This window comes from Podarcis raffonei, chromosome 1, assembly GCF_027172205.1.
Source record: "Podarcis raffonei isolate rPodRaf1 chromosome 1, rPodRaf1.pri, whole genome shotgun sequence".
Taxonomy (NCBI): Eukaryota; Metazoa; Chordata; class Lepidosauria; order Squamata; family Lacertidae; genus Podarcis; species Podarcis raffonei.
Genome location: NC_070602.1, coordinates 83,885,977 through 83,911,811, shown reverse-complemented (window position 1 = coordinate 83,911,811; position 25,835 = coordinate 83,885,977). Strand labels below are relative to the sequence as shown.

The following is a 25,835-nucleotide window of genomic DNA, read 5'->3' as shown; positions in this document are numbered from 1 at the left end:
GTACATGGAGAAGCCTGTGTGTGTGTGTGTGTGTGTGTGTGTGTGTGTGTGTGTAGGGGGGTGGCAGCCAACACTGCCAATACTATATTATTGCTTTATTTTTAAAACCAACACCTAAAATCTGATTGTAGATGCAGTGATCTCAGTGGATAACCTGAACACTGAGCTTTAAATCGCAACACTAAAGCCACAGAGATTCAGTGGTTTGAAACTCACCCATCCCATCCCATCTCTCCCCTCCCCCCACTTTTCCAGTCCATGTCTGAGTGCTTCACCCAGGAAAATCCACTCTTTGACAACAAATAGGTGCAAATGGCAATTTGGGTTTTCAGTGGATTGCTGTTTGCTCCAATTCAATGGGAAAGAGAGGGTTTTGCAGGGAAAGCGTGGGGCAAAAAAGAGTTCAGATCTGGATCTGGAAAGCTTGAACCTGTGCCTACAAATGCAAAGCAAAGATAAGTATGGATGAACCCTAAAATCCTGCTGACGCATCCTAAAGCAGCCTTTCCCAACCTCATGCCCTCCAGATGTTTTGGAACGCAAATCCTATCAGCCTGAGCCAGCTGGACTGTGCTGCCTAGGGCTAATGGGAGCTCTAGTCCAATACATCTGGAAAGTATGAGGTTGGGGAAAGCCATCTTAGAGGATCTACAACTACTCCTGGGAAATGACCATTATTTCAAAGAAGGCTAAGTTTGTAATAGTCTACAGACAGCAATATATTTCATGCATTGATTTATGTAGCCCCATTAGTGTGCATGGTACTTTAGAGAATATGAAAGGAAAAGCTGCAGAAGTTAGCAGAGAAGGAATATATGGTTGTTTCAAATACACACGGTTAGGCTTAATTAGCCAACAGACTACATTATGACTTATAATCATAGAATCGTAGAGTTGGAAGGGACCGCAAAGGCCACCCCCCTGCAATGCTGGAATCTCAACACACGGTCACCCATCCAACTTGAAAGCATACTAGACCCCGCTGAGCTTTGCAAATGTGCTAGCAGTTTTATTGCTGCACCACTAGGTGGAATACATAGGAAATAAAATGTTTGTGCTAAAGACTGTGGGCAGAAAATATTACTTCTGGTGAGGGATTTCAAATAAGAGAGGTGTCACCATGTACATGTTATGGGAGTCAGTTCTGAGCATACAGGGCAGGAGACAACCTTTGGATGATAGATTGCTGGGAAGCTGGACAGCTACTCATGCAATCCCTACTCATGACCAGCAGTCAACCACAAACCAAAAGACTTAGCCTAAGACAAATCCTAGTGCCCTCTCTTTTCCATCAACAATAACATCAGCCAGGCACATTATCAATTCACAGACAAGTCCTCCAACCATCATGCACAAGCAGTACATTTCAGTAATTTACCTGAGCTAAGTGGGAATCCCTAATGAAAAGGATGAATGGGCACAACTCAAACATTAATTCTGCAGAAACCGGTGGGCTCAGCTCTCCAATAATAATAATAATAATAATGTTTATTATTTATACCCTGTCCATTTGGCTGAGTTTCCCTAGCCACTCTGGGCGGCTCCCACATATCCTATTGTCCAGTTTTTCAGTACCAAACTACCGGTACATGCCTGGGGAAACAATATAGTGCAGCCTCCCTGGTATCATACGTCAGGGCACCGGTGGAGTTTGCATGTTTTAAGTATTTCCCTGACATACAAAATCTCTGGTGCATGTCTAGCTAACCAGCATGCCAGACAGGTTTAGATCCTGTCTTCCTAACACAATAGCACTCTTTGTGTAAGCAGTGTTTCTGCCACAAGGGAACACTCCACTGTGGAATTTCCACACCAGTATTATAGTGCCTTACAGACTGTGTCATGTGATTTTTCTGAATGTGTAGATTGGCATTTACTTGCAAGGCCCCTCATTCCAGATGCACAAGGATGCTTTGGTTTGCAGTGGTCCACACAACTGATGATCCTAGCTTGGAACCATCATAGGCTGTACAGTGGCTGGAGTTGGCTTCACTTTGTCCGGCGTTTTAGATGTTCCACAAGATGTAGTGGTGGCCAACTTGGATAACCTTAGAGGATCAGGCTATCGATGGCCATGTTCTACCTTCTCTGTCAGAGCCAGTGTGTTTCTTGAATACCACTTGCTGGACATCACAAGTGGGGAGGTCCTGCGTGTGGGCTTCCCAAAGGCATCTGGGTGGCCACTGTGAGAGCATCCAGATGGGCATTTGACCTGATTCAACAGGCTCCTCTTATGTTCTTACGATTCCAAGCTGCCTAAATGGATCAGCTGCTACAGGGCAAGAGGGACAGAGAAGTGCTTTGTGTCGGTAGGGGCATATAAAGCCAGCAACATTAGGCACTTCTTGAGGCTTATATTTGCATCTCATACTGCCACCAATTCAGTGGGTCAGAGGAAGCAAAAGGAACTGAGGTCAATAGTCCACAGCACAGCTAAGAAGAGAGAGCATATTGTAATGTCTCTGTTAGGAATGTGTGATCCCAGAGAAGAGCAGTAGCCGGCAGGGAATGCAGAGATAAGCATAAGTAAGGGCAGAGAAATACTGACATCACTTTTCTTTTAACAAACAATACTGGGAGTTGTATGTTGGCAGGGGGATGTCCTTGACATCCAGGTATTCTCTGCAATATATAGTTGGACACCTAAAGTGGCTTCAGTTGTCATCCCACCTCTCCACTGAACTGAGGTTTTGTTGGGGGGGGGCAGTGGGTAGGGATCTCTTAATAGCTAATTCTCAGCAGCAACCACAATTCCCAGGATTCTTTGGGGGGAAGCCATGACCGTTAAACTGATATAATACTGCTACAAAGGTGTAGCACAGATATGCAATGTGAGTCTCAGCGTCGTTCCTGTCCAACACACTTCCAGCACCACACAAGTCACCAACATAGCTGCAATGTTGAAAGCCTGAATAGAGGATGTTGGAAAGGTCACATCCAAGGACCAATTTATGCAGTTGTTTCATTCCTGTGGAAACTGCAGCTGTCGGTTTCATACTTGTGCGAAACTATTTATCACGAATCTATGGTGGACGTAATCTGAGCTCATGAAGGCAACCTGTAAGCTGGTTTGTAATATTTGACTGCAATATTGCTCCCAGTTTTACATAAAATTTAAACCAGGTGAGACAGAGTTCTTATGGTCAGCTGGAAAGCTAACCAGAGAGTGATTATTCAGTTTGCTAGTGCTTGGAGGGGCATGGTTCAGCCATGGCCAGGAGTGGGCCCACACAGCTTCACTTAGTGTGCCAGGAGCAGTCCCTTCCAGAAAAGGGGGGATCTGGCCACTACCACACATCCTTTGGGCCACTCTAATGTGAGGCTGCCTTTGAAAACTGTTCAGTAACTATAGCTGGCTCAGAATATCAGGCAATTACTAGAGGTCTTTTATTTGGAGCATTTGACTGTATTGCTTTTTGCACTGGCTTGTGGCGTGTGTCCAAACCCAATTAATCCCTGGCTATAACCTCTAAAGCCATATATAGTTTAGGTCTGGGAAATCTGAAGGGCTATCTGCTCCCCACTCATGATTCTGCCCTCCTTTTAAGATCCTCTTGGATGCTCTGCTGTTCACCCTACTATCATTTGAGGTTGCTTGATGAATATCTTCATGGTTGTGCTGCCCAGGCTCACAGACTCCCTTCCCAGCCTTCAGAAAGATAATTAAAACTCTTTTGGTTAAGATTTGCTTTTGTTACCACAGAATAGGTTTATGATGCTGCTGTTGTTTGCAAGTATATAAGCCCCATTGAGGCCTAGTGGACTTACCTTTGAATAACTGGTAGAAGAACTTCATTATCAACTGAATTTCCTTTGTGTTTGCAACACTGAGAGCTGCAAGTGCATTGTGTGATTGTGGGTCTAAGTGCAGAATGTAACCATAGAACCACAAAGCTGGAACGAACCCCAGGGTAAGCAACGGCACTAAACTCGAGACTCAGGAGCCAACAGCATGCTTAGGTGCCAGGAAAATATCAACAGCTCTATCTTATGCGTGTCTAAGTTCCATTAACTTCAATAGAACATTGCCAGGTGTGGCCAGGAGTGCAGCCTAAGACATCTGTACTTGGACCACACAGTGTAACTATCCCCAGCATGCATCCAACATTCAACCAGCTGTGCAGAGTAGTGCAGGTCAGCCTTTGCCAACTTGGTGCCCACTGGCTGGGATTGATGGGAGTTGTAGTCCAAAACATCTGGCGGGTACCAGGTTGGCCAAAGGCTCTTTAGGTTATACTGGCTAATTCTGCATTGGCATCACACATTGAATGTAAAGCACACCAGTAGATCTGTGCTTGCGTCAGGTCAGAGAAATTACTGGGCCTGATGCCAAAGGTAGGATTCTATTCTTCTTGTCTTCCTACCAATGCTGACTTCTAATGGAGCAGTGCTAAGGCCAGAACTTATTTTGTTGAGATCTTCAATAACTCCACGGTATACTTTTCAAAATGTCAAAAGCTTGCCTGCTTGGGGGGGGAGAGTATTTTCCTCACCATTTGTTGTGTGAATAAATTTTGTGATAAAAGAGCACAGGTGCCTATTTCACCACGTAAGCATGCTGTAGGAAACCCCTGCTAATCAAGGCTTCTTGCCATGAGCACAACAACAGCGAAAGCAGCTTTGTCATAACATGGCAAGTTATAGGAATGATACATGCATTTCATCAGTTGTGACCTGGCCTTTATGGCTTTATGGCTGTGGTGGAGACCCTGTGGTCCTTCAGATGTTGTAGCCCAGCAACATTTGGATGGCCACAGAACTCCTAGCCCAGCTTTAGGGGAAGGCTGAAAAGTGCTCCGGGGACAAATAAATAGGCTACCTGAGGCAACTCCATGTATGACTTCTGAGGAATCTTTTTAGCAAAGCGCTTCTTGCTTCTACAGTTTTGAATGTAATTCCAAAAAACCTTGCGCAACTCTTATTGATTTGAGGCACATGGCAAAATACACCTAGACGCCACAGCTCAACAACTGAGTCTCTGGAAGAGGGGGAGGGTGTTAAAAATCTAAATTAGTGGAATAAATAATTCGTCCAAAGGTAGCCCCTAGCAAAGTGTTCCTCAGTCTTAATCGTCCCTGCCCCAATCTTAGGTCCAATGCCTTGTCCTTTCGTGCTGGCATCTGCTGGCTGGCTGGGATTCCCGAGTGCAGTTATTTTTCAGTGCTGTGCCAGAAACACCTGAAAAATCTAAACCGTTTTGACTATAAAAACTACAGCTGTGCTTCCTTTTCCTGGTGCCCTCTGCCCTCCTTATCTCATTGCAACAGGCCTTCTTGGTGCATCACAGTGAACAAGACAAAGTATGGAACGAGCTGTCCCAATGCCTGCAGGAATCCATAGAAACTCAACTTTGTGAACAGCTCCACAAAGACTTGTTTTCTCACAAGCACTCTTTTGCAGGGCACCTTATCCAGACACTTGGCCTTTGCTACTGTGACAGTGATCAGCTATTCCACAGAGAGCAGCAAAGCTCCAAGACCTTAAATACCTGCAGAGAGTAGATGGTCACAATAAACCAGTCCCAGAAGAAAACTGATATTACAGAACAGTCAGTCCCCAGGGGACTAAAGAAAAATGGCTTTTGAATTGCCTGCAAAACAAAATGCTTACAAGTGAGGGTTTGTTGCAAGCGTGTGTACTGAGAAAACAGTGGCTTCAAGTTGCTGCCTTCTTTTGTGATTAGCCACAACTTACTTTGCAGTGTGTAGCATGCATACCCAATTGCCACAAATGTCAAGGCCAGTAATTGCTACCAAGTTAGTAGAAAAGGCTGGATGGAAGCAGATATGAGAGAAAAGCAGCAACAGAAGCAGAGATTCCCTTCTCTTTTTTTGGCAGGATGGCCTCCTTCAAAACACTGCTCCAGGCCTCCAGGACTTATCCTTAACAGTGAACCTGTGAGGGATTGCTCCACGGTACCATTCTATTGCTAGACTTACATGTGACCAATCATTCATCTGGTCGTGCAAAATGGCTTGACCACTGGAGAGGCTGTTTCAGACAGGCACTTACTGCAGAGGTGGAGCCTTGGCATCAGCTGATCTGAACAAAGGTTCAGAGAAGACGTCAGTGCTGCTTGGCACCCCACTCCCAAGTATGGCCCAAAGCCTGCGGGGCAAGAATGGAAGGAGGCTCATGTATTCTGGGAAGAAAGAGGCAAGGATGCATGGGAAGAAGCACAAGAGGGGACGACAGGCACAGATTGAGCCAGGGAGGAGGAGGAGTAGTAGTAATAATAATAACAATAATAATAATAATAATAATAATAATTACTCCCAGGGAGTACTTTGGATGACTTGTCCATTAAAGGCACATTGAAAGTCTGTCTTCAGATATTAAGCTGGCGGCAACAGGACACAAAGAAAATTTTCAAGATATTGTAAGCATGCTGCTTAAGGGGGGAAAAAGAGCAGTAAGACTAAGAAGAAGGGGGAAAGTGAAAGAAGGCTGAGAGAAACAATGGCACAGAGAAGCGCAAAGGCTTACAGAAAGCAACAAAAGTGTTGGCAGAGTTGTGGATATTTTGCTGGACAGTATGGTGGGGATGAGTAGGAGCAGTGGAAAAAAGTTGGCAGCAAGAAGGGCCTGCCTGCAGATTATCTGCTGAGCTGCATGTCTTGCACTGTTAATGAGGAAGCACCTATCAATCATCATGTAGGAGCAAAGACCTGATTAGTGTATGTGGCGAAGACTGATCCTCTCGGAATGATGGCTTGTGCTTCCCAGTGTAAATACTTGTGTAGTTTTTAGATGTTCAGATACACAACTGCCTTGGATAAATACAACATGAAAATGGATGTGGATGCACACTTGTGGGTGAGTGTGCAGGACTGAGATTACTGTGCCTTAATGCTGTGTCTTCACACTCCAACAAATGAGCCTTTTTAGAACAAAATAGAACATTTATTGGCTGCATTGTGCTTCTGTTGCTTAGGGAAACTTTTACTGCATGTTTTGGGCTTGTTTTGTGAAGCCACGGTGCCTCCGAATCACGTCGAGAGGTACATGTGGAAGGAGAGCTACTGCCACATCTATCTGCAGTAACAAACCTCCATTTACAGAAGGGATGGGGAACCTGTGGACCTCTAGATGTCACTGGCCAATGGGTCAGTTTGATAGGAGATGTGGTTTAGCAACATCTGAGGGCCATAGGTTCTTTAGACCTGGTTTACAGCAAAAGTGAAAAGCAACCACAGAACTGCTTTTTGTTGGCATGTTATACTGAGGTGCATTGCCACAGGTCTTCCTTTGTACCTGTGTGTCAGGGAGCACCCTGCGTCATAAAGTAAGCCCAACTTTTTTAAAAAAAGAATTAAGAGTTTCCATGAGTTTGGGTGCCTCTGGTATAGCAGGGATCGTCCTAACAATTCATTTTGATGTTTCTGGAAGCACCTGTAAGATTAATAGTATCACAGCTACATTGGAAGAAATCTTTTAGGTATGGTTCTTTCTCAGTTGCTTTTAAGAAAGGTCATGATCACAGCACCTTCATCACCGTCCATTCGTTGCCCATGATCTTCCGTTTTACAAGCACAAAAAGCAACCCACTTTTCCAGAAAGGGCAAGGTCACTCTATAAATTGCTAACAAAGACAGCAATGCAGACATGAATTCCATCTTGTGATTTCTCTTCACTAACTATAGGGTGTATTTTATGCATTTCTGTAGGCTCAATCACTCCACTCTTCTTCTCACCAGGCCACTGCATTGCACCACGTGAAAATGTATTGACTTATGCATCAATACACCTGACACATTCTTCCCTTGCAAGAGAATGAAACTTGGATCCTAAGATGACAGAGCAACCTGGGATGTGGGCCTGAGTAGCCCACGCTGGAATTTTGCTCATCACTTTCTTTTCATCATGAGTACAACAAGGCCTATCTTGATTCCTTATAAGGGCAGAGTGGAATAAAGAAGAAAGCAAATGCTTATTAAAAACAACGTACAAAAAATATGTTGTTAGAGAGGCCAAGTTGGATACAAAGTTCCCAGACAGATCAGATCTTCTTTTCAAAAGGGTTTCCCAAATGCCTGAAAAATAAAATATATATAGAACAACCCTCTCTTCTGGGTACAGTTGGGTTTCGAATAAACATTTGACTCCTTGATCCAGACAGCATTCGGAGCTGTGGGTAGGGAACAGGAAAGACTCCACAGGAACAGCAGGGAGATCAGGTGGTGAATATCTTTGAAACATTCATTCATTTGATGCGGCTGGACTAATTAAAATCACTTGGAAGCCAGGAGCTTCTTTGGCTTTATAAAGAGATCAGGATCAGGCCTGTAAAGAGGAAAGTGCCTCAGGAATCACTCCAGAGAAGGTGAGTCAATGATTAAGCTAAGAGTGTTTGTACTCTTCTCTCCACCTGGCTTCACACTTTTTCTACAAGAACTATCAGATATTGTGCCTCCATCTAGAGCTCTAAACCCAACACTATTCTGCACAAATGCCTTACTCTACACCACTATTAAATGACCAGAAGTCTTATCTTCTTTTCCATCTAGTTACACTACTTACGATAACCCTGGGTTTAAGGTTTCTGACACAGAAACGATTCCAAAAAGCACACTGCTAGGCTTGTGTGCTGTTGCCAGGATCCTAACTGAAAAATGTATGTAGCTAACAGACTAATCATGTACGGTCAAAACTGTGCACCATGCTATAAGCATTAGACACCGTCAGATACAGTAGCTCCTTCAATGAGAATACAGCAGCTCTCCAGTTCAAACATATATGCAAGTGAGTCTTTGAAGGATCTGTTACAGCAAAAATATAATTTAGGGGGAACCGTAGAGCAGCCTTTCCCAACCTTGTGTTCCCAGATGCTGCTGGATTCCAACTAAGTATCAGCTCCACCCAGCATGGCCAATGACCAGGGATGATGGGAGCTGCAGTCCAGCAACATCTCAAGAGCACCAAGTTGAGAAAGTACATATTAAAATAGTAACATTAATCTTTATTTAACAGATCCATTTTGCAGATATACATATTGGCTCCAAATTTCCTGATGTTTACTATATTTATCAAAGAAGAAGACTTTGAAGAGCATTGCAAGTTAAAGTTCTAAATAACTGAACATAAGAGAATTCTTTTTCTCTTTCTTTTGCCAGAAAAATACATTTTGTGTATTTTTACAAAGATGCAACAAAACTGGATAACTGAATTAAGCTGTGGAGGTTTCCAGGAAGGAGGAACTAAAACTGATAACTGACCAGTGATGAGTCTTCTGCATCAGGAGAAATGGCATCTTCTAAACTTAACTCCTCCTTCTTCTCCCTCTCTTCTTCAGGCCTACAGTAAACACAGAAGAACATAGTCCAGTATATAAAATGGAAACAACATGGAGCAGAATAAGTCATCCTCCCTGTGCTATTGCTTGAGCAGAGATGTCCACTAATAGCTGACGAGGGACCTTCCAGAACAGATTGGGGAGGGAGGAGCTGCCAGAAATTAGCAAAAATTGCCTACCCTCTTCCATTAGTGAATGCCTCCTGCTGGATCAAAAGCCCCTTTGCCTGTGCAACATCACCAATTAGATACAGCCTACTGCTGAAGTTGTTTGTGTGTGTTTTTAAAGAAGAAAAAACTATATATATAGTGTCTATGCAAAGAAAACCATATAATTGCAGCGGTGAAGAGTGTGGAGCTGACGTTTCCAGTTGTGTAAACAATGTGCATGCAAAACCCAGAACTCAACCCCATACAACCAAACTCAGTAAGGAACAACAGCAACAAAGACACTAGGAATTTCAGCCCTAGGTTAAGTAGGATAGTTTTCACAACCACAAGAGGGCAGCATATCAGTCCTTTTTTTCTTTCCAACTCAACAAAGATCAACTCTTCATTCATGAGATAGCTGTTTCCTCTGCTAATACACCAGACTCAAAAAAATAGTCTCAGGTTGCACTCCAGCATAGGACAGAAATGTTAATCCTAATTGTGGAATCCTAACAAAATGGAGATGCTGTTGGTGGGTGGTTCTTGTGTCTGGGAATTGAGGATTTGGCCTGTTCTTGATGGAGTTCTACTGACACTCGGGGAAGTAACAGCCCAAAGGGCAACTTACATACATGTGACCTACCCCATCTCAGTTTCTGGCTCTGTCTCAAAGTCAAACTCCAGGTCTGTGGTCCTAGCCACTTTGTGCTGAGAAAGGTCTTCTGGAATCGTTCTATTCCTTAGTAATTCAAGCTGAAAAATAATATTGGGGGGGGGGTATTAAAGAACACACAGGGTGGGGTTTTTTGTATAGGTAGATGTCAAAGAGGCCACTCCCCATTCCCTATTGCACCTGTGACCTCATTTTCATCTATCCCATCCCTTCAGGGGTCAGTTTTGCCTTTCCTACACCTACACATTTCCCCCATATTGCTCTTCACTGTGCTATTTGCCTTTTATGTTGCCATATCACTGCTCTAGGGTCTAGCACTGGTTTTACTGAGAAAGGTATTAGAAGGCATTAGGGTGCTATAACAGGCACTGAAAGCAGTGCTTCGGCCAATATTTGTTTCCTGACAAATATACGTATATTCATCTTCAAATTATTATTTTTTTCAGCCCAAAACTCCCTGCAGGAATATTCAAGAAGGCATTTTTGAAAAGCTTCACATTAAAATAAAATGGAACACAAATTAGGCTTTCTAACTTCGTACCTCAATTTTTGAGCATCTCGGAAGCCAAACATTTCGGAACCCAATCACCGAAAACTAATTGCGTCCATTTTCGAATGCACCTCAGAAGTCAAACGGCTTCCGATGCATTTTTCTTCTTTTTTCTCCATTGACTTTGCCAACCGCCCTTTGTGCCTCAGTTGTTGAACGTTTCGGAAGTCAAACAGTCTTCCAGAACGGATTACGTTCGACAACTGAGGTACCACTGTAGTAATAAGAAGCAACAGTTGGATCCCCGTATTCCAAACCAGCTTGGTTAGTAGGTTTCCATTATTGTTAACCATACAAAGTGCTGGCAGGCTCCTCCTTCTGTGGGCTACTTACTGTGGTCAGACGCTCCAAGGCAGCAAAACGTTCTTCCCACGTGGCTGTGGATTTCTCAAAGGCTTCGTGTCTTTTCAGTAGCTTCTCCACAGCATCCACAGTTTGCCCGTAATCACCACTGGAGAGATAGGGCTCCTGGGCAATGAGCCACGCCTCGGCCACTGAGGCATCCCTGGAAAACTGGCACACCTCAAGCACTGGTGTGTGAAGAGGAGAAGGGAAACCAGAGAGAGGGTCATGACTCAGCATGTAGGATGCACACACATTGATGGCTGGGCCTTGCCCTACATGGAAAAGTGCCCACTCGGGTGGAAAAGCCTCATTCCAGTCAGCCCACCTAGGAAACACCTCGCGGGATACTTACACAAGCGAAGCCAGTCCCAACGCCTGTCCCACTTCTCCACCATCTCCCTCCTCTTCTCTGCCAGCTGCATCAGTTTTTCTTTTATCTAAAAGGAGAGGGAGGAAAGTTTTATCTCTCCATCCCTGCCACAGGTTTCATGGCAGTTAGGTTAAGTGCACAGAGTTTCCTGCTCTAATTATGTATAATGCTTACACGAATCCCGCTTTTCTTTCTTACCAGAAAAAACCCTAAGACAGCGCACACACACAACAATGATGACATGGGCAGATGCTCAAAGCTAAGCACACCTAAGTGCCTTAGATTTCCCTCTGTGCTGGGTTGTGGACAGAAGGCATGGAATGCCTATTAGATATTCACATAATATAGATGAAGTGTGGGGATTTTTCATTCTGTAGTTTCTTGGGACAATTAAAACTATTGTGCATGAGCAAAAAACACAGGCAAAATAGGGAGCAGCTCAGGCCCATGTTTTATGCCATGGCAGCAGACCCCGTCTTTAAATGAGAGTTTGCTCCATGTATGTGGTAGGCACTGAACTGTCCTACCTATTCATGCTTTTTGCACCCTCCACAGATCCTCTTCCCCCTCTTGGAGCAATGCACATACCCCACCCCCACCGTGAGGTTGCAGGCATGCACTGTGCAATGGAGAACCCCCTTCCACTCTCCCCATCAGCTGACGGGCAGGAGAAAGAAGTGCTTTGCCAGCCTATGCTCATCCCTTTCTGAAGTGCCAAGCATACGGCTGGCAATGCCCCGTGTGCTATGGTTCCCATCTGGCTCTCAGGTGCTTGGGAAACTCACATAAGGGATTTTAACAGGTAGATGGGACAAACTACCGGTCACTCATATGATGACATAATGATTGTCAGGCAGGTCGTCCCGCTCATCTGTCACACATGTTCATGAGATTTCCCCAGAGTGAAAAAGGCTCCCCTTCCCCTAAATTGAATTCTGAATGGGTTGCTGAAAATGTCAGAGGGGGAGAGGGGCTGCTCTTTCATAAATGCCACCTGGACTCAGGGCTGAAGGAGGAAGCACCTTAGTTCCAGAAAGCCAGTGCCTCCATCTACACCCGCAGGAACCCAAGGTGGGGAGCAGCCATGCTTAATGCAGTCTTGCATATATATGAGTCATCTGTCACAACAAAGCTTGTGCTGGGAAGCCCTCACCTCATCTGCAGCATGGTGCCTGCGCTGCAGCAGGGCTTTGCCAAGATCAAAGCAAGTGGTGAAGCTTTTCTGCCTGGTGTCTATCTCGGACTTTATGCCCTGGTGGTGTTTCATCAGAAGCTCCACAGACGAAACATCCCTTTAAACGGGGAAAACGATGGAAGAATAAACAAGCAGCAGAACGTTACTAACACCCAAGCGGTCCTCAGCCCAAGGACTTTTTCTCAAGTTGTAGGAGATCTCCTGAAAACCAGTCTCAAAGGCATGCAAAGCCTGAATCAGCAAATGTGATGTGCAACTGGCTTCCAGCCAGGCTGCTTCCCAGAATGTTACAGTTCACAGGGCTGATTTAAAAAAAGGGGGGGGGGAGATTATGAACTTGGTAAGCAGCTCTTCAGGGTTGCATCAGCATGCCAGGAACTACAAATGGTTTCTCTAGCATCTGGGTGGGAAAAGAAAAAAAAAAGGGGGGGGGAGTCCATTCCCATTCCATCTTGTTACCTGGGCTTCTCCTGTGTTTCAATCTGCCGGATCACACTCTCCATCCAAGATATGAGGTCCCGGACCATGCTGAAGAAGCGGAACTTCTCTGCCGTGTCAACCAGCTGAGCCCGCCGCCCCTCGCAGGCAGTCAGCAGGGCCTTCCAGGCCTTCACCACCTCTTGCCCTTGCTTCTGAATAGCGACGGCCCTTTCCCCAGCATAGGCTGCCTGCAGGCGTACCGCCACCTCCTGGAAATGCTGAACCTGCCAGAGAAGAGGGAACTTTATATTGCAACCCAAGAACGTACACTTCACACCTAAGACCAGAGTCACTTCCAGGAAACCTGTTTAATGGGCATTCAGCCTGTCTGTGGGGAGATTAGACAATGTTGCATCATTATCCAACACTTTCCCTACTGCAAAAAGTCTCGGTTTTGGGGGAAATTTGTTTTGGATGTCCACATCAAGTGTCTGTTTTGCAGCCTGAATTTGTTAGACGCGACAGAAGCCTGCTCAAAAATACGGGTAGTATGGAAGCATGCTAGCTATGCAAGTCTCTCCCAGACATGGTTTCCTAATTTTAAAATGGAAGCACAAAGGACCAGTTTCATAGGGAAACGAAAACATTGAGAATCTGGTTTGGGCTCCGTAGCGCAATAAATCAAGAATGCCAGTTAAGCCAGAAGAGACTGTTTTCCTTATGTTCCAAAGTCTTTCAAGGGAGGATGCTAACTTCAATCAGCTCTGGAAAACACCACATAAACCTGTTCAATTTCCCTTTAGCCAAGACACACAGATGACAGAAAAATGTGGAAGGTCAAGGCCGAGCATCCCTGGAGTGCTCAAACACATATATTTCTGATCTATACCAGGGATTATACCAATACAGTTCCCCATGTCGTCCAGTAGTGAGCTATAGACTTGTAAGGTATGTGGTTACCTGCTGTCCCAACAAGTGGATGTCTCGCTCAAACGCTGTGTGCATCCTGTGGAAAGATTCTGCTGTGTTGACGTCCCGGCCCAACTCCTCCGGCAACTCCTTGTGCTTCTCCTCAATGAGAACCAGGATCTCACCGCCATCATAGAAGAACTTGTGCAGTTCATAGGAGGCAGCCAGCAGCTGTATCCTGGTATCAATCAACTCTAACAAGTCAGCCCAGCTCTCATTCAGACTGTCCTTCAACTCCGCAATCGTGGCAGCTTCCGGGTGGCCAGCATCAATCAGCTGCTCAATTATGAGATTGACACCGTCCACCCGCTCCTGCCCGATGTTTCCTGTTTCCCGGGTGAAGTCACGGAACTTATCTCGCAGTAGCTAGCCAAGAAACAAACCAGAGAGAACATGAGCATTCTAAGAGGTCTAATCTCATTCAACAATGGATGCAATGTCACTTTCTGTAGATCCAGAACCCATGTTCAGTCCCAAATTACAACATGAGACTTACTTGGAAACACACACACACACACACACACACACAGAGAGAGAGAGAGAGAGAGAGAGAGAGAGAGAGGGAGAGAGAGAGAGAATCTGCCAATTTTCTCCTTTTTCTCTCTAGGATAACCATATGCAAAGGAGCGTAGGGCTCTTTTATTTTGCATAGTGATGTAAAAGAGCGTTGTTGTTTTCAGTTGCAGACTGTCACCCAAAATTGAAAAAGCCTACCAACATATGAAAGCTTATGCCATAAGACATTTGTTAGCCTTTAAGGTACCACAATGTTCTTTCTGCAGCACACTAATGTGGCTGATTTTCTGAAAACAGCTTACAACAGCCACTCTTGTCATAACACAAGCTCTCTTCAGACATTAGCCAAGTGCAGGTATGTTGGAGTGACAGCACCATGCGCTCCAGCCTGTCCCTGACTAGACATAGCAACATGGTCTGAAGGGGGCTCCTAAGCAAGTTTGCTTGAGCGTGCTTACAAGTCCCCCCTGTGGCTGGGAAGCCTGAATGATCCCAAGGACAGGGAGGCTGGTAAGCATGTTCAAGGGAACACATTTGCGAGCCCAATTGTGACCTTGCTGCTGAATGTGGTAAAGTCAGGAGTAGAGGTGACACAGCGCCATGTCTCCAACACACTTTTACTTTCCTAATATTTGAAGAAAACTATAGTGATTTCTGCACTCCAGGCTGCATGTCTTTTGTTATAAAAAAAAGATAGTGCCTAAACATGTAAACACAAAAAGATATATTAAACACAGGATAATTTTAACAGGTAAAAGAGAAAAAAGAAGAAAAAATGTGAATATGTAAATATATATGTAATCAAGAGGACAAAATAAGAAAATTAAATTATCCTTTAAATTACTAAATAGTTTGCAACAGCATATGCGGTTACTTATTTTCTTGTGCCTTATTGCACCAGTACATGGTAAGATTATTCCACTTAAAAAACAATTACTTGTTTGTTTGTGCCTTTACGCCAACTTATAACATTAGTTAACTTTGCCATGTGGGCTGATTCCCATACCCTAACAAGCCACTCTTTCAGCATAAGAATAAATGATAACTTCCCATTGTAAACGTGCAGTGGTTAAACCCTCTGTACATCGGGGGTTCCCTGTATGTTAAATGCAATTGAATTTTAACACACCCTGTACCACCTAGCACCAATGTTTCATCTGGCCACCACATGACCGTGTGCAGTCAAATAACACCACTCACCACCCATTGTCCTCATTCACATGGTACTTATACCCCTAAAGTGGAACTGGCATCTCAAGAGAGATGGGGGACTAAGACACCTGGCCACAATGGGCTGCCTAATGCACATTCTGACAGTGCTTGCTCACAGTGACATGGTCGAGGTCTTGGCCCATCTCTGGGGATGATGCCACTACATCTCTCTCTGCGATCCACTGCTCCAGGTCATCAACTTCTCGCTTCAGCTTGAAGAAGTGGCACATGTGCTCCAGCTTACGCCTGCGCTCCTCAGACTGGTCTTTCAAGCCTGCATACTGCTTGTCTACTTGCCCCTGCAGCCGGATTATCTCCTCCCTGAAAAACACCAAAGGAGGACGTGCCTGAGCCATATCGCCCGCCAAAGGAAGAAAGACACAATCCAGCAGATATGCAGTGGGCTGCATTTCCGGAGAGCCAAATGACAAGATATGGGATCTATGATGGGTCAGTTGATACCACGCTCCACAGAACTTTAAAAAAATCTCCTTGCTGTTCTCTTCCAAAGCTTTGAGAGACTGGGAAACAGCAGCCAAACATACTTACCCTTCCGGGTGTCCAGCAGAGAGCAGCTTCTGAGCCCAGCTAGCCAGCTGCTTGATGTTTTTCCCGTACTCTTCTATGGACCGCTGCTGGCGAAGGAGTCTCTTCAGCATCACAATGCCACTCTCTTCATCCTAGGAAAAGAAAACCCCTCCAGTTACTGATGGCATCTTATCCTGCCCCGGAGTGGAGCCAACCCAGGAGTGGCGCATCCCATTTCACTGTGCTGCCCCATCACTGCCCCCCCCCCTGACCTGGGGATGTGGCAGCAGCTTCCGGCAATATTAGCACCTTTACCTTTGGCTTCTCATCAGTCCCCATATAGAGCTCCTGCTCACTTATCCAGGCCTCTGCTTCACCAGCATCCAAGTAATATCGCTGAGCCTCACTTGCTTCTTCCAGGCGCTGCAACCTCTTTGACGTTTCCTCTTGCAAAGTGCTCCAGGAATCCCTCAGCTGATTCAGGCGCTCTTCGGTATCCCGGAAGTCTCCATCCCCCTCCGCTCCAGCCAGCATGGCCTCCCCTCTGAAAAGGACGTCCTCAATGCGTGGGGCATGGCCAGCAATTTCTTTCTGCAGTGTCTAGCAAGGGACAGAGGCACTTTTAAGGAGGTTTGGTTAAGATCAGAAACCTCTTTGAAGGGAGTTCTTCCCATTTACTGAGTAGTCATTAATAGGGGCTACTGACAACAATGTCTAACATGATGGCAATATTCAGGTCTTGCAGGCTGCTGCAAAGGGAAGCACTTTGGCATCTACCTGCATCCTCACCCACCCTGAGGGAAATCCTTTGACTCAGGGCTTGTACACACCAGAGTTTAGCATGGGCTAGGGTCTGCCTGTGTCCCCATTTATGCAGCATCGTCCATACAACATCACTCTCAAATCAAGCTGTAAAGGGAGGAGGCTTGGCAAGGGGATGAGGCATCTGGCAGAGAGTGGTGAGTAGGCAAAGCTGGAGAGCTCCTGGTACATGCATATTTGAGAAATCCTCCCACTCCATTTGCTAACAGCTATTATACAGACACCACTGAACGTTTGGATGTTTGCAGCCACAGCCAAAATCCACCCAGCCAGCCTATGTGTTCATTCCAAAATGCAATTAAATTAAATTGGGGGGGGGGGGACGGGACGACAAAACTCAGAGGTGGTGGACAGACTCACCTGCATTTTCTTCGTAAGCATCTGTACTGACAGGAGGTTTGTGCCATGGTCAGTGGACTGAGCAAGGGGCAATCGCTCTTGTACCCAAAGCTGGAATACAGAAGAATTACTAAAGTGCAGGTACAGAAAAGTCAGGCTATATATGTGTACACAAGTGGGGTGGGTGGGGGATGAAGTAACACTTGTATATTGGATCCTGAACATCCTGGAACTCAGACGTTTTGGCTCCTGAACACTGCAACCTGGAAGTGACGGTTCTGGTTTCTGAGCTTTCTTCTGGAACCTGAATGTCCGATGGGGCTTTCACATCTTCTGATTGGCTGCAGGAGCTTCCTGCAGCCAATCAGAAGCCTCAGTTTGGTTTTTGAACGTTTTGGAAGTTGAATGGACTTCCAGAACGGATTCCATTTGACTTCCAAGGTACAACTGCATTACTCTGTTTATCTAACACAGACTGCCTATGTGTCTCATGGGGACCAGTTGTACTGTAACAGAGCCCCCTGCCCTCTAAATTAAAGTAATAAGGTTGACTAGAAGTCCTTCCTAATGGCACATTCAGATGATAGCTCACCAGTTCATCTTCCAGATCCCGGTCCAACTGGTATCGAGCCTTGGTTGTCTCCAGCTCCTTCCTCCTCTTATCCAATGGCTGCAGAAGATCCTGGAACCTTCTCTCAATGATCTCATGCTTGCCATCTGCTTCATGCAGGTCTCCGCTGGTTGAAGAGGCATGAGACAGCAAGTCTTCCATCTCTTTCTTCCTCACACTTACTTGCTCATCTAGTCGCTGAAATTAGAAAGCCTCTATTAACTCAGCCATCTTGTCAAAATTTATATTTTTGGGGGCATAGGCTTTGGGCTTGGTGACATATTTACAAATTTCCAGCCTGACTTTCCCATTTCATTTCCTAGAAAAACAAGGACACCCTTTTTATTCACACCTGAGACTGGAGAGACTTGAAGAGAACCATCATGGAAACAGTAATTGAGGAGGGTTGGGCCTTTCTTTGTGAGGGGTAAGAAAATGGTGGTCTCAGCAAAAAATGGAGAGCCCCTGTTCTGATGGCAAAGGTGAAAGAATACACTGGAATCAGGGTGAAAAGGGATTATTGCAGTATCTAAGGTCTTTCCAGGCACACGACCTAAGCTCTGTGTCTGAGTGCTGGTTGGTTTGGTGTGTTTTTTTGCCCTGGAGCTTACCCCACAAAAACCCACTCTGTAGCACTCAATTGGAACAAATGTCAAGTCAGGCTTTCGTGGATTGCTGTTTGCTCCGAATGAACTTTAAAGAGGTGTTTTAACAAGGAAAGTTCTGGAGCAAAAAAAGGGGGGCAGTTCAAAAGCTGGACACAGCCCTGCCACACCCCCTAGTGCGGGCGGGGGGGTTGTTAACAGATAACCACCCCCACCCCTGCCGCCTGGCAGCAGGGCTTTGAACTGACTTTCCAGATCCCCCCCCCCCCCGGAAATGGGTATCTGCATCGACTCCTCCCTCCACCCTGGAAGTGGTATTTGACTAAGTTTTTATCAGCCTAGACCCACTGAAAATAATGTACCTAATTTAGTCATGTTCGTTAATCGGCGAATGCCACCCCCTGTGACTTACTTTCAGGTTCTTCAGTAGGATGTTGACACTGGTGAGATCTTTCCCTTGGGCATCAGATTTCAGCTGCTCCTCCATCTCACTAATCCATGCATCAAGGTCAGCACAACTCTGTGCATAAAGGTCAGAGCGGTTGGCATCAAACAGGTGCTGAGCCTTCTCATCTGTGGTTGCTTGCAGCTTGTCCCAAAGCTGGTGCAGCTCCACTAGCCTCTGGCAAACAATGTGTTCATACTGGGGCTTCTGCTCTGCTAGCTTCTGCCCTTCCTGGAGAAAAGAGAGAGGGGATGGGGGGGGGAGAGACATGGAAGCACTTGTCAGAGCAAAGGACTGGCTATTTCTCATCAAGAAAATACAGAGTAAGAAATACAGGGTTGGAAGGAGATGGGTCTTTGTAGTCAACTACATGCAGTGCTCCAAGTGGTTGCAGGCAACACAACATTAGCTGGTGGCTGGATGAGGACAGGATAATGCTCCGAAATATCAAGAGTCACTAAGGTATAGAGACAATGGGAGAAAAGAGCTGGGAGAGATGTCACACTACTCCAAGTCTTGCAAGAACTTACCTCATCTACATTCTCTAGCCATCCTTGGTTAGAAGCAAGTTCTGCCATGAAAGACTGGTGCTTCAACCATTTGCTGTGCAGGTTCCGGGCTTCGTCATAGGATATGTCTTGCGCTGTGAGCATCTTCTCATCAATCCAGATAGTAAGCTGTAAACAAAGGAAGTTAAATACTACAAAGGACGGTTATAGACTTTTGCCAAACTCCCTTAACATTTTGCTAGTACTTGAAGCCTAAGTGATAAATGCGGGTAAAATAATTAGCTAAACAAACTCAATACTGTTTTGCTCATATTCTTACTTAATTCTCTCCCCACCCACCCACTTTATTTCAGCCACTTTTTAATGACTGCTTGTGCTTCTCTGAAGTACTTGGAATCATAGGGCTGAGATGGGGAATTTATTTTTCCTGCTCCAGAGGCTAGGACCCGAACCACTGGATTCAAGTTACAAGAAAAGAGTTTCCGACTAAACATCAGGAATAACTTTTTGACAGCTGAAAGTTGCAGTGAGAAGTATTTACTGCTGGCATAATCCAAAGTTATAACCACCATTTGGAGAAGAAGGATAAATGCAGATGCACCTTAGATTAGTGGTAGCAGGCAGGAGTAGTAGGCCTGGCATCCTTACCTCCTGGCAATTCTGTAGGAAGTTCCGCAGCTCATGATTGTCCTTCAGCAGCACCAAGGCCTCTTGAGATTTTGCAGTGTTTCTATTGTACCTAGAAACAACAACAGTGCCATTGTTAAATGGCTACTATTTATTCAATTTATATCCTGCCCTTCCTCCCAATTGTCCAATAGCTTAGCTCAGAGGTTTTCAACCTCTTTGAGTCCACGGCTCCCTTAACCAACTACATTCTTTCTGCAGCAACCTTGTGGGGCTCAGGAGCCCAGTTATGTCACCCCTTCTCTGCAGAGCTGGCAGCCTCTCTCCCTTTTTCCAACACCCTCCCTTGTGGAGTGTTCCCTCAACCTCCTCTCCTCACCACCCCCCTTGGTAGTCCTCTGGGCAGCTGCTGCTGCTGCCTTCCCTGGTCTCTGAGTCCCCACCCCAAATGGAGGTGCCTCCCAGAGGCACCATTCACCTGCAGAGCTTATACCCTGGGCTGTTGCAACCGTTGGGAGGCAGAGACGCGAGAGGGCATCAGAGGAGGGAGGGAAGGAAAGAGGGACAGAGGCCAATGTTGCCCGTGGCATCCCTGACCATCATTCAAGGCACCCCAGGGTGCCACAGTGAAAACCACTGGCTTAGCCAGAATCATAACACACTGGTCCCAGCAACCCAGAGAACCCTGCTACATTTGTCTGTATTTGTGTAAAGCAGCTGCGCACTGTAGATTTCCAATGACAGCCCTTTAGGGAAGGGCTGTAGCTCAGTGGTAGAACCAGCTGCTTTGTATGCAAAAGGTCTCAGGTGTAACCCCAGGCATCTCCCCAGGTAGGGCTGGGAGAGACTCCCTGCCTGCAGCCCTGGAGAGCCACTGCCAGTCAGCATAGTCAAAACTGAGCTAGATGAGCTGCTTCCTAAACTCCTGAATCATTCCATATCTCAAGCACAGAGGCAGAAAATAAGAATCACACATCAATGGGGCTCAAACCTTGTATGTGGTCAAAAACAGAATGCTGCTATGTAGGCTAGAAATGGGGCAGCTCGGTCGACAGAGCATGAGACACTTAATCTCAGGGTCGTGGGTTTGAGCCCCACATTGAGCAAAAGATTCCTGCATTCCCAGGGGTTGGACTAGATGACCCTTGGGGTCCCTTTCCAACTCTTCAATTCTATGATTCTATACAGTAATCACTGCAATGTAAACAGGGCACAGCACAATAGTGAAAGCAAGTAAACTGACTTCTCCATCCCTGCCTTAACTACATTTTTGCTCCTCCTCAAATGGCAGCTTTCAGTTTGGAGCTGCAAGCTCAGACTGTTGTCATGCTTGTCTTTTATTATCCTGGTTAAAGATATATGGATTTTCCTTTTTAATAGGACTTGTGGGGAAGGAAGGGTTTGCAGCTCAGAAAAGGCCTCCCCAGATCTCCTCATATGCATCTCTTGTTTTGGGCTACTATTGCCTCAGAACAAAAATCTGGGTGATGGTTTTGCTCTGTTTGAAGAGATAACCAAATCTCTCCCTTTCTCTCTCCCCACCCCCCTTCCACACACCTTCTCCAGAGTGCTGTTCACTGTGATATCAGAGTACAGTGCAGTATCTTGTAATTTCAGGGAGGTGTTGGTCTGACACAGTAGAAATATATATATATATAATAATTAAAAAATTGTCCAGTAGTACCTTAGAGACCAACTAAGTTTGTTCTTGGTATAAGCTTTCGTGTGCATGCACACTTCTTCATATGCACTGAAACAGAAGTGACCAGACCCTTATATATAGTGGGAGGGTGGGGTGGGGTTTTTCTCAGGAGGGTAGTAGGAGATGGGTGATTGACTCAATGGGTATGGTAAACCTGTTGATGACTGTTAATGACTGCAATTAGTCCTACAGGAAAAAGCAAGGGATAGTATGCAGATAATTAGCACATGTAATGAGACAGGAATCCAATATCTCTATTAAGACCAGTTTTCTCCATAACCATCAGTTTAGTGATAAGTTGTAATTCAGCAACTTTTCAGTGTATCTAAAGAAGTGTGCATGCACACAAAAGCTTATACCAAGAACATCCTTAGTTGGTCTCTAAGGTGCTACTGGAAAATTTTTTATTTTTTTGTATCTTGTAATGTGAGCAATAGTCCTGAGCTGTCCCGTTGAAACTATTCCACGAAAATTACCTCTCTTGAATCAGCTGCACTTTCTCCTTGATTTTATCAGAGTAAATATTTCCTTCAGCCACCAGCTTGTTCCCACTGGCCACCAGCCCAGTAATTTTTTCCTCGTTTGCTTCCATAGTAGCAAGGAAATCTTCAAATTTTCGGATAGCAGCCTCTGATGCTTCCAAGGTGTCTGGGGGCTCGATGTGAGCCAGAGTGTATTCCTAAAGCAGATATTGTGGAAGAAAACAAGTCAATTACTCAGAAAAACAGCACAGGCAGTTAAAAAACAACAACTCTCTTCTGCAAAGCCTAAAGCGAATTCTAGTCCACAACAGTCTGCATGTTAGTTTGGCACACTGCAGCCATCATATGCATGTCAGCTAAAGAGAAAGCACTTGAAATGCCTGCATAAAATAGAGCTCAGCTTTTGCAAACTTCTTCTATCAACTTGCCGCTAAGCACAGGATTCGGCTTTCAGCATGCATCAGGAAGACTTGTTTCTCCAATATTTCTCAATATGTGCTGAAATGCAGCTCCTGTACAGGAGAGGGTGCACAGCATGGGCAGGATTTTTCTGTGGCTGCCACATGCCAGCTGACAAGCTTTGTAAGACATCCAAGTGCTCAGATGGCAAATTCCACTACTGCTTCTCTGTAGAGTGCAACACTTACGACACTCAAGCACCAGGATGCAATCTTGAGACACTGATGTAACATACATAAAAGTTATAAGATGCATGTTCCCTGCTGCCATACCTGATTAGTAAGAATGATTTCCACTTGCTTTGCATCTTTAAGAAATTCCTGGAAGCCAAGACACTTGTTGAGGAATTTCTCCCTGCTATCCCACATTTTACATAAGGCATTCCAGCCTGTATCCATGCCCTGAAGCCGCTGCTCTAGCTGCTGATACTCAACATCTGTCTGTCCTTGGGTCACTCTGTCTCCTATCTGCTTGACACTGTGGTAATCATCCTTGTGTTGATCAATTTCTTCCTTAATGGCAGCATGCTGCTGCAGGAGGTGCTCAGCTTCTACCAGTGAGTTGGGCACCTCTTCTGAAGCAACAGCTTTTTGGGCCTTGAAGAGCCATGCCTGGAAGTCATCTAAGTCCTGCAAGAATTTGTGCAGCTTGCTGGCTTCTCCAAGAGAGGCCTCCTGGCTCTGCAACGTATTCTGCAGGTCCAGCCAGACTCCAGTGACAGCTGTCAGTCGACTGTAGATGTCGTCAGCTAGGTCAGGGTGCTCTTCAGCTAACCGGTGTGCTTCCTGCTGCAGGGATGCAAGCCGAGCTTGGATAGCTGCTAGGTCACGCTCAATGCCATATAACTTCCTCTGCATGGCAATCATGCCTGCCAGGTTTTTGCCAAGGTCCTGCGTAGATTCGATGACACTGGTTTTTTCCAGGATCCATTTCCTTGTCTCCTCGCAATCCACACAGTAATTGTGGAGGCTAAGGGCAAAGTCCACAGCTTTCCGCCTCTGAGCTACCATCTCCTGGAAGACTTTCCATCTAAAAGAAGCAGAGCAAAATGAATGAATGAAAGAATCATTGCATTGAATGCAGCATAGATCTTTTCTTTAGGTCCTTCTTTTTCATGCATCTGTTTTGGTCCTTTTAAGGGGAACTTACCTGGCATTCAGACGCTGCTGACACTGCCTCACACTCACACTGCGTGGATGCCCACTTTCTATTAGTCCAAAGGCAGCTTGATTGACCCCTTCAATCTGAGAAGCCAGGTTGTTCATTTCTTGCTCCAGAATATCAAACCTGAAATCAAGATCAGTTAATTAATTAATTGAAAACTCAAGATGCACAGTGGATAATTTCTAAAGTCCTACTTTGAATGTGTTGTCTTTGTCCTATTCCTCCAAAACCCAATTTGAATTATAAAGTCTCATGCCACATTCAAAAAACACCTAAACTCAGGTATTGGTAGGTCACCAGGGGAAAGGAAATCCAGAGTAAAAAGCCTTTCCCCATGCCCTTGTGGCCCTGAGTCTTGCATACATGGTAATTTTGATTCCAGTCTATCTTCATATAGTACAGTATGGCAATACAGGAAGACAATGGAGGAGGTTCAGGCTGCTAAGGACTAGGCCTGACACACTGAACCTTGAATTAAGCCCTTCATCTGCACTTTAGTGCTATATTTTTGAGGTCATTTCATGCAAAAGAAATCATGTTTGCCAGGGTAATGTGTAGTTCTTTACAAAGTGGACTGTAACCCACAAAAACGTGTTCCACAATTACTGTAGATCCTGCAGTTGCTCCTTAATTGTTGCAGTTAATGTATGAAGCACTCCCTCCACACCCTTAACTCGTTTAGTTTGAGACAAATGTTCCAGACATCGAACATACACTGCCCAGGGAACAATCTCAGACATTTACCTGTGTTGCACAACATCCAGGTCCTCCAAGGTATCAGGAATCTCCATTTGTTCCAACCACTTCTCCTTCTCACTCATCCAAAGTTCACATGCATCTGTCTCACTGAAAACTTTGTAGAGATCCAAGGCATCCTGCAGCTTCTGCCTACGCAGATCTGCTAGGGACACAACTTCATTGTACATTGCCTGGATGGCCTTCAGTCTGTTCTCAAATCCTGGATCATCCCGAAACTCCGTGGGGAAGTTCTGTGCTTGCCTGTTCAGGTTGTACATGACTCTCTTGTTGTCTGCTACATCATCTAAAAGGTCCCTGTGTTTTTTAACAAGGGCTAGAGTGGAATATTCATCATGCCCCACATCCTCACTCGACACCAGACGATGGGCATCTTGCAGCCAGGCCATCAAGTCATCCGCATCAACCTGGAACTGGAAGAAGCTCTCAGCATCCTGCAAGTTTTTCTTGTGGAAAGCTGCCAGTTCCTGCAGCTGGGCCCAGAGGGCTTTCACTTCCTCAATCCTTCTGCGGATTTTAAGTGCACCAAAATGATTCTGAGCAACCATAGCTTCTCCCTCTTTGATGGTGTGCTGCAGGTGGGTTTCCTGAACGCGCAGCTCATCCTCAAAAGCCTTGTGTTTCCTCTGCAAGATGAGAACGCTGGTCAGGTCTTTCCCATAATCCAGGGAGGAATAGATCTGATCTTTCTCTTTGATCCAGCTTTCAGCTTCATCCAGTTCCCAAAAGAATTTCCAAAGGCGCTTGGACTGCTCCAGGCGAGCTTTTCTTTCCGCAGCCAAAGCCATCAGCTCTCGATGGCACAGCTGCAGGTGGTTCACCCGATCCTGTATCACCTTTGGGTCACAAGGCCGATAACCTGTACAAGCATGTGTGGACAAAAAGCTACTATCAGCAGACATGCACGATGCATTTTCCTTTAAGTCAGAAAGGGAAAAGGCACAACATCTATAAGGCACTTTTCAGGTGCTAGGGACCAGCCCACCTAACAGGTGGTTAAGTAGCTGTGACATGAAGACAGACAGCTATGGGGGAATAACTATAGTTGTGCTTTCCATTTGTTAATTGATTCTGACAAAAAAGCAAAAGGAGATAT

General features: G+C 45.4%; 1 protein-coding gene across 7 annotated transcripts in view; it reads right to left on the bottom strand.

The window, feature by feature from the left end:
* Nucleotides 1-25,835, bottom strand: part of SPTB (spectrin beta, erythrocytic) — a 108,899-nt gene that overhangs the window by 11,776 nt on the left and 71,288 nt on the right. For 6 of the 7 annotated variants that reach the window (XM_053400290.1, XM_053400283.1, XM_053400300.1 and 3 more), the window contains 19 exons: nt 24,728-25,598; nt 23,969-24,106; nt 23,092-23,848; nt 22,355-22,557; nt 20,198-20,288; nt 19,571-19,717; nt 19,008-19,271; nt 17,973-18,188; nt 17,402-17,491; nt 16,535-16,819; nt 16,241-16,371; nt 15,808-16,012; nt 13,955-14,329; nt 13,034-13,278; nt 12,533-12,671; nt 11,362-11,446; nt 10,998-11,194; nt 10,085-10,194; nt 9,216-9,294 (listed from right to left, as the gene is read on the bottom strand). In XM_053400290.1, the coding sequence (XP_053256265.1) occupies nt 9,216-9,294; nt 10,085-10,194; nt 10,998-11,194; nt 11,362-11,446; nt 12,533-12,671; nt 13,034-13,278; nt 13,955-14,329; nt 15,808-16,012; nt 16,241-16,371; nt 16,535-16,819; nt 17,402-17,491; nt 17,973-18,188; nt 19,008-19,271; nt 19,571-19,717; nt 20,198-20,288; nt 22,355-22,557; nt 23,092-23,848; nt 23,969-24,106; nt 24,728-25,598 (4,628 nt within the window). Of the gene's footprint in view, nt 1-6,881; nt 8,284-9,215; nt 9,295-10,084; nt 10,195-10,997; nt 11,195-11,361; nt 11,447-12,532; nt 12,672-13,033; nt 13,279-13,954; nt 14,330-15,807; nt 16,013-16,240; nt 16,372-16,534; nt 16,820-17,401; nt 17,492-17,972; nt 18,189-19,007; nt 19,272-19,570; nt 19,718-20,197; nt 20,289-22,354; nt 22,558-23,091; nt 23,849-23,968; nt 24,107-24,727; nt 25,599-25,835 lie in introns of those variants that run through there. The other variant, XM_053400339.1, reaches the window with a different exon arrangement.